Source organism: Octopus sinensis, linkage group LG20, assembly GCF_006345805.1.
Source record: "Octopus sinensis linkage group LG20, ASM634580v1, whole genome shotgun sequence".
Classification (NCBI taxonomy): Eukaryota; Metazoa; Mollusca; class Cephalopoda; order Octopoda; family Octopodidae; genus Octopus; species Octopus sinensis.
In genome coordinates, this window is record NC_043016.1 from 20,933,637 (window position 1) to 20,943,027 (window position 9,391).

Genomic DNA, 9,391 nt, shown 5'->3' on the forward strand with positions numbered 1-9,391 from the left:
CCTACCCCACTATAGTAGAAAGAGTAGAAGCAGATAGCTGATTTGGTGTGGGCCACCCTCCTCAACTGTATGAAAACCAATGTCTCCAGGAACTTTTTCAGATCCTTGAGAAACCCTTACAGTATATCTTCCATAATATTTTTGGCAAATACTCTTCCCTATACAAGTTCAGAAAGAACAAACAGGTAAAACTTAAAGTTACAGTCAAAACAAATTTTATAAGAAATTTTGCTCTACTTTTAGTATTGAGTCTCCTTATCAGTAAATGTTATGGTGTTATTGTTAAAACTGCTTTAAAATAATAACCCTGAATGAAAGCAGTGAAAAAAATTGACAGAAAAGAAGCTCTAAGGTACACAGAGATGTGCTTGTTTGTGAACTGAATCACAATAGCAACAGTATTATAACTGACATAATGATAGTGTTTGAATGGTCATCTTTCTCTGTTAGGGTATAGAAGTCTCCGAAACGTAGAATTTGATAAGGCTTTCAGCTCAGCATAATAACAGTGGCCAGAAAAATTTATCCTGCATTGATCAATAATACTAGACATAGGTGGAATGTGTCCCTAAATCTTCTTTGGTCCTGTGCTCAAACTGTGAGACATTTTGAGCACTCATGAGAAGCCTGGTACATGTATCATCAAGACAATCTTGAAGCTCCTTCTTCAGAGTTCAGGTTTCAGCTTCATAAAGAAGAATGCTCTCTAAACATGCTATGCTGAAGGCAACTTTGTTAGATATTTTGAAGTTTGTTATAGGTATTCAAGAAGTATTTCTTACTGTCAACATTAAACTGAAAATCTACACAATCTACTGAAAAGCTAATGGGAAAAGAGATTCCTAATGTAAAGACACATACTGGTTACAAGAAACAGAAAAAGGCAAAAAAGGAAGATGAGGTGAAGCAGTTGGATAGTAATGATTATTATAATAATTATGTAATTAGTATTTGATAATTATGTGATCATAAACAATAATATTATGATGATAATAATAATAATAATAATAATGGTTTCAAATTCTGACACAAGGCCAGCAATCTTGGGCAGAAGGACTAGGTGACTACATCAATGCCAGCACTCAAATGGTACTTGTATTATTGACCATGAAAGATGAAAGGCAACATTGACCTCCACAGAATTTCAACTCAGAATGTAAAGTTGGAAGAAACGCCCTTGAGCACTGTGTCTGGCATGGTATTGATTCAGCCAGCTTGCCAACATACTACTACTACTACTACTACTACTACTACTAATAATAATAATAATAATAATAATAATAATTATTATTATTATTATTATTATTATTATTATTATTATTATTATTATAAATGCCCTGATGCAGTACCAGGCAGTGGCTCTCATGGCTTCTGTTCTTAACTGATTGGAAGTGTTATCATGTCCATTCTTTCATTTTGGTATAAAAGATGAGCTACAGCAAATATTCTGCTCAATACCACAGATTTGCTCATCAATTGTTTGACCGTAACCAGTTGAGCATGTCCCTTAGTGGCTGACGATATGTGCATCTCTGATCACGAGCAGAAGTAGTGGGGGAGCATCATAGCCATGTGTTGAAACAAATTCATAGAGGTTTGGATAATTCACCTTTGGAAACATGAGTGTTTTGCTCAACATCCTTCAACAACCCTTACTAAGGGATCTTTTGAGCAGGACAGGCAACTCAACCTGAAGAAAATTCTAGCTGGGCCCCACCTGCAAGGTTATGTGCTGTTTATCTTGATATGAGGTCACCATGTTGTGCACATATGGTTGTGATGCATATGCCTGGTGCCCACTCATCAGATGAGTGGGCTCTGTACATTTTACCCCAGTGTCACTTTGGTGGCATGAACTGCTCTCTCACTCAATAATAATAATAATAAAAGTAATAATACATTACCCAATTCTCATGGGCTTTCTTCTCATTTGCTGCAATCTGCAAAGAAAGAAAATAACATAATCATAATAATAATAATTATCAACCATAGTACACCAAGTGCAATTTGGCAGATTTTGATCTTAGAACATAGAAGGGACATAAGTAAATACAAGAAAACATTCCAATTTCTTGTTTCTTCTATGTATCCATATTTTATGTACCATTTTTTTTTTTCGCAATTTATGTTTTATCTATTTGTTGTTGGCATTTATCAATGTTGGAATACATTTGTATGACTTTGTATTTTTAAGGAAACGAAATTGGTTTAACAATATTATTTCTAATTTATGTCTGAAATGTTACAGAAATTTTGATAAAATTGAAGCAATCTCAAATCTTTTGTATACATTTTGAAGAGTGGAACAGCATATATAAATATTTATCTGTTATGTGTCTTAATATGTATTAGCACATGTATACACACACACATACAGGCATTCATACACACCCACATCTATATATATAATCGAGCTTCACCTGTGCACGAAAATCTCGCTCAGCTTTGAGGATTTCTCGTTTCAAATCTTCATTTTGTTGTCTGCAATGAAAAACAAATATAATTGTAAACTTGTCACATATCTGTAAGTAAATGCATATTTGGGTCTGTATAAAAAAAGATGCTTAATTAGAGTAATTATTATTATTATTGAATAATAATATTAACATTAGAATCATTAGTATGTCAGGCAAAAATGCTTGGTGGTATTTTGCCCATCTTTCCATTCTGAGTTCAAATTCCACTAAGGTTGACTTTGCCTTTCTTCCTTTCAGTATCCATAGAATAAGTACCAGTTGAGTACTGAGGTTGGTCTAATCGATTTAGGTGACCGGTAATAAAGTCACAATTAATATATGGGATTCAAACAAAATTCTCCTAGGACAAAACAACTCTGACTTTATTACCGTGACTTTTTTGTGTCTTTTTACCTGGATTCATTAACTTAACCCCTCTGGGAGCAATGTAATCAACTAGCCCGTCTCCCACAAAATTTCAGCCTTTGTACTTATAGCAGAAAGGATTATTATCATTATTACTAATAATGAAACATTTTCCGTTTTTCTTCCAATTTTTTTAAAAAACAGAATTTATTTAGCCTGAGCACTTTTCAACATTAGATAATCATCCATACCTGGTGGATGTGTAAATACAGCAGATTATTAAAGAAAATATTTTTTTAGTAATCATTTGATCTACATAATGTTAAAACAGATATTAACAATCTATGCCAGTAAAGAAACAGACATTAAAGTCTTTGAGTAGAATGATAACGGACTGTACTAAATAGTTTCTCATGACCTAATTTTATTTATATTGATGAAAAGAAACCTTTTATTTTTGCTTCAATATATTTTCCCCGTTAAGATGTTAATTAGTAATGTAGTTCACAGTGACCTATTTTCTAACGAGTTTTATGTTTTTCTTCTGGTTGTGTGCAGTCGAGACATGCTTAGTTATGCACTGAGTGTTCTGTTGATTTGTATTCGACGTATTTACAACCACATTGACAAGTTGTCCAAATCATTGGAAACAGCTGAAATAATTACTTTGTTTCAAAGGAAACCCGTCTAGATTGATACTTCGCTGTTTCCGTTTTGCTCCCACTAGACCTAATTTTATTTAGATTGATGAAAAGAAACCTTTTAACCTTCTTTTTGCATTAATATATTTTTTTCAGTTAAGATATTAGTAATGTAGTTCATAATGACCTATTTTATAGAGTGTATATATACATACATGCGTATATATAGTTATCATCAGCATCATACGATTACATTATCATAGAAAACATGCTAAATGATAATGATGACAATACATATATATTAAACAAAGTATTGCAGATCCATTATAACCAGATGATCTGGGATCCGGACAAAAGTTTCATGGTTATATTTTTCGGTTATTTTTCAGTTTTTAGAATTTCCAGTTGAATGTATCGACCCCAGAAATTTTTTTACCTGTTGCAGTTATTATACTGCGGCCGGCCATGCTTGCACACCACCTTGAAGAATTTTTAGATGGCTGTATGGAACCCAGAATTTTTTCTTAAGCCTGATCAAAACCACTTCTGTGATATAATTCGTATTTTGTTTTTCTTTTTAATTGTTGCAGTCATTGGACTGCGGCCATGCTGGGGCACCACCTTGAGGAATTTAGTTGATTGTATCGATCACAGAATTTTTTTAATACTGCTAGCATATATATATGTACAATTCATAATCATGCAGTAATATATAAACTCTGTATGTATAAAAGAGGGCACTCGAGTTCTAATAACATTAACAATGAAACTATTAATCATATAATAAATATGTAAAATTGATATAAAAAAGTAAAAAAAAAAGAAGAAAAATATGAGAGTTGACCTCTCAACAAGCATGTCACATGGTTCACTTACATGTAATTACTTAGTTCATCTTCAATTGTCTTGACTCGTTCCTCAGCACTTCCTAATTTGGTAATGTTCTGGTTTTTGAGGACTTCCTGTTCACCCAAAGCTCTGGAATATATATATATATATACATAGAGAGAGAGAGAGATAGATATTTCTTTATACAGAATATATTGTTATAAATTGAGTGAGTTTTATCCATTTGTCTGTACATATCAAATTATGAATATAAATCAAGCACAATTTCTGCTCTATACCATTAAGGACAATTTGTGATATACTTTTATTTACCTTACATTTTTATGTATTACCAATGTTGCTGCATGACTGAATGTTGTTTGGTGTTTATGTGACTACATATATCTCTAGACATATATATGCAGATACCTGTGTACTTCAGGTCCAGTCCCACGACATTACACTGTGGGTAAATGCACTCTAATATAGCCCAGGATCAACTAAGCCAAGTGAGAGAATTCAGTAATTTGGTAGGTAGAAACTGTATGTATATCATCACTATCATCGTCATTTAAGAAACGTGTTCCATGCTGGCATGGGTTGGATGGTTTACAGAATCTATGTTCAAGAACTGCATCAATCAAATATGTCTGCTTTGGCATGGTTGCTATGACTGGATGCCCTTCCTTATGCCAACCAATCAACAGCATGGGCTAGGTGCTTTTTTCATGCCACCTGCACTACTGAGGTTACTGTGCAGCTCGGGGGGGGGGGGGGGTTCAGGGCCTGCTTCATGCTAGTGGACAAGATAGTGAACTAAGGGAGGGTGGGGCAGAGCAATTTCTCACATCCAGTATTAGAAGGGGAGAAACAGAGAAAATGAACAGTAGGAGCTGCAAGAGATAATGGAGATGAGGTTCCTAGATGGCCCCACAAAACACAAGGTGAGTTAGAAAATCAGTTTGAAAAATTGTAAGGAAAGTGAATGAGGGGACAGGGTATAGACTGCCAGAATGGGTAGAGTGTATGTATGTGTGTGTATATATATATATTTATATATGTACCTAAGAAGTGGTGACAAATAAGATTCCACAAGGTATCAACATTCTTTGCATGGGGTTAGAAGGTTCAGGCTGTGTGGTGTACAAAGAGGTCTTTGCTTCTATATATAGAGTCGGCGTGATAGATCGTTAGCCACTACACACATTTTTTTCTCTCGTTGTTTTTTTTCTGTGTCCCTTTCTGTAGAAGAGCGTAGGCTCGAAACATAAAAAACTTTTTCTATTCCTGAGCGCTATACTAATACATCTGTTTGTTTTGTACACCACCTGTCTTCGTCTTTTGTTTTTTTCATAAACTCTCCCTATATATATATATTTATATATATATATATATCCCTATATATATATATATATAATATATATATATATATATACATATATACATATATATATATATGTGTGTGTGTGTATGTATGTATTTATATATGAAATGTTTACGAAACTAGTGCACTGCTTTTAATTCATTTGAAGTTATTCTTACATATGCATTATCGTGGTATATCAGCAAATGGTTTTTACACCATTGTATATAGTCATAGACTGATGGATTCAATTTACCTCTGATTTGGTTCAGGTATGTTTTGTTGATAAACCATAAAAATGGTGAAAAATAGATGTCCATCACTCCTCAATGGGATTAGGGGTGTGTTTTCTTGCCTGGCCATGACTTTCAGGTGTTTTAGCACCTAGTGCTTTGAGGGAGTCATCCAACTGCACTAAACTGCAGCTTACCAGCAAACAAGCAAAGCACATACACTGAGTATGTGTAACACTAGCACTGCTTTTAATTCGTGTGTATTTATCTTCCATGATGGTATGAGTTAGATAGGAGAGTTGATTAGTAAGTTTGTGAGAGTGTGAAAGGAGTGTGATATACAGCTAAAGATGAGTGTGGAGGTAAATGCAGTGAATGCATGGTGAATGGTGAGTATCAGTTTGGAGGAATCATGGATAAAGGAAATGTGTTTAAACATGCATTTTCTCCTTTTCTTTTCCACGCACAAATATTACAATATTGAATAAATTGCCTCTTATATATCTTTGATAAGCTAAGAAATATGCTGATATAAGCCAGTAATTTTTGCAATCTAAGGAATGTGAGGCAGATATACATCATAAACAGGCCACCTAGTCTCTTGTGTTGTGATTCATAACTATAATGGCATTAGCTGACACAATGTCACTATTGCCAAGCTTCTCAAGGAAAATGCATCATTGACAGCTGACTGAGAAGTGGGAGTCTGGAGTAGATTTCTCAGGATGCCATATCGTTGATTATCTTCGTGATGTCTGAGGTATCAACTTTTTGGAGAAAGGACATGTAGCATGTTTCCAGTGATTGGAATAGACACTTGGAGAAACAAATGGAAGAGTTTGACAAGAGCAGCAGCTAATTCTGGAGAATATTGTTTGACGGTGACAGGTGAGGCTGATGATATGGAGAAGTAGAGTACATTCAATGTAGAGTAAAATGAAAAGTGAGAGAAAATGTTAAGTCTTTTCTGAGGAGTGCTGTTGACAAAGATTTTGTACCTAAGAAGTGGTGACAAATAAGATTCCACAAGGCAGGTATCAACATTCTTTGCATGGGATTAGAAGGTTATATTACCACTTAGGAATAAGGAAAGCTTGTAGGCAGTGTGGTGTACAAAGAGGTCTTTGCTTCTATTTGTAGTATTGGAAGAAAGAGTAGCCTGTAAAAGCTTCTCAGTTAATAATGGTCAGTGACTTCTAGGAATTGCAGGCATGTTGGCATTTTTTTCTTTTGCTTATATAACTATAGCATAGCTGCATGTAAACCATTTGCAGAAGAGAATTATAAGGAATGTAAAAGGATATATTTAAGAAGATGGTTTCATTTCAGATTAAGTCCAGTTAAATGGCTGAGGATTTGTAGATGCAATATGTTGAGCAGTAGAAGACTACATGGTTTGTTGCATTCATTATGCAGAGATCAGCAAAGATGTATGAGTTTTGATTTGAGAAAAAGTTTGTGGATATTTAGTGTGTGGTATGTCTTCAGAGATATGTGAGGTGGCTACCTTCAATACAAGAAGTGAGATAGTTGATGGTGATTGTAGAATATATGTAGAGAGGTATCCAACTAAAGTGATTGGAAGTTATTGAAATCTAGGTGACAAAAATGACAAGTGGAAAGAATCAATTCAACACAGACTTTTAGAGCAAAGTTCGAATAAAACCTGTAGCCTGGATTTTATAGTGATTATAGAGCCTGTAGTCAGGATTTTATAAATGTATTACTGATATAGGGTAAGAGGCCTGTATATCAAAGAAGACAATGTGTGGTTGTCATCATACAAGAATGTGTTGGGTATAGTTCAGATTGAAATGAAGTCTACAAATGCTTACAAATCAGTACACACACCACAAACCCACCTTTGAAATTGAAGCTCTTTTTCTTTCAGATATGAAGTCAATACTGTGAGTTCATGGTTCTGACGAACAACTTTTGCCTTGTCTGCTTGCATGGTTTCAATGTCACGCTCTAACGTTGCAATTTTATCTAAAATGCAAAAACAAAATGTGTGAATATTATGTGTGTAAAAGTGAAATTCAAGTTACAAGACAAAGATACAGTTTTGGTTTTAATGAAAATATATGTAAATTGAAGAAAACAGACAAAAAAAAAAAAGAAAAAGACAACACAGGAGGGATAAGTTTTAACAAATATTGTATTAAAGAAGAAAAGGACTCTTAACATTTTAGATGCTAGATCTTCATCAGAAGGAAAGTATAGAGAAAAAATAATAGAAGAGTGTAAAAGAGGAAAAGTGGATGAGAAGAGTGGGGGAAGGCAGGCCTGGGGATAAAGGTCAGAAGGGAATGCAGTTCTATGGTTCTTTGGGAAGGAAGGAAAGAAGAGAGGAAAAGTATGTATGTGCATGCATATACAGTTAATTTGTTTGTGTTTTGAGATGGGCATAGAGTGGGTGAGTACTGTGCATGAGGTTTTGTCGTGTGTGTGTGAGAGGTATACATGTGAAGGGGCATGCAAATATAGAAGTACAGTGGCATGGGTTAGTGGAAGTGTGGGATGTGTATGTGTCTAGTCATTAATTGTATATGAGCAAAGCATGGAAATAGAGGTGAGAGTGGGAATGAATGTGAAGTAAAAAAGGTGAGAAGAATGAGGAGATATATTCTTTTACTTGTTTCAGTTGTTAGACTGTGGGTCATGCTGGGGCACACTGCCTTGAAACAAATCAATCCCAATATTTCTTTCTATTTTTTAAGTTCTTATTGTATCAGTCTCTTTTGTTGAACTGCTAAGTTATAGAGATGTAAATACACCAACTGGTTGTCAAGTGGTAGTTGGGGACAAACACAGGCACAAAGAGATACACATACACACATGTGCGTTCTACAGGCTTCTTTCAGTTTCCTCCTACTAAATCCATTCACAAGGCTTTGGTTGGCCCAAGGCTGTAGCAGAAGACACTTGCCCAAGATAACTTACAATGAGACTGAACCTGGAACAATGTGGATAAGAATATGTTGCTTAATGTCAGATGAATGAGAAGGGAATGCTTAATTCATACTCTATGTTAATTTTTTAATCAAAGACTGAGACTTTGAAACACAAGACAAACTTTGTAGTGATTCCTGTTGGGATGGAAGCTTTCCATGTCTTCATATCCTTAATTGCTTTATTTACGTAGCTACTGTCAATTCAAATAGCAGCCCCTCTGTTGGGTCTAGATTAGGTAGGCTCTCCTTTTCCCAAGCATGCTCTACATTTAGCAGCCTTTCATAATGGCACTTCCAAGCCTCTTTCTTTGTAGAATCTCTAAATGCAAGTGAGCCATCATCCATGTGAATGCACTTATCTCCTACAACAAATTGATTTTCACACACTGTCTTACAGTCTGAAACACCTCAAGCCTCTGATCCTCATGCTGCAGAACATTGGCAAAGCCCTTCCTTTCTGCTTCTCCCCTGGCTAAGTATACCTGCCTTCTAGCTATCTGATATAGCTCTCTGCTACCACCATCCTTCCAGTCTTGTTTCTTCAGTCTAG

General features: G+C 35.0%; 1 protein-coding gene across 4 annotated transcripts in view; it reads right to left on the reverse strand.

Moving 5' to 3' along the window:
- Positions 1-9,391, reverse strand: part of LOC115222542 (transport and Golgi organization protein 1 homolog) — a 129,472-nt gene that overhangs the window by 20,924 nt on the left and 99,157 nt on the right. For all 4 annotated transcript variants that reach the window (XM_036511729.1, XM_029792801.2, XM_036511730.1 and 1 more), the window contains 4 exons: positions 7,750-7,876; positions 4,340-4,441; positions 2,421-2,481; positions 1,905-1,940 (listed from right to left, as the gene is read on the reverse strand). In XM_036511729.1, the coding sequence (XP_036367622.1) occupies positions 1,905-1,940; positions 2,421-2,481; positions 4,340-4,441; positions 7,750-7,876 (326 nt within the window). The remainder of the gene's footprint in view (positions 1-1,904; positions 1,941-2,420; positions 2,482-4,339; positions 4,442-7,749; positions 7,877-9,391) is intronic.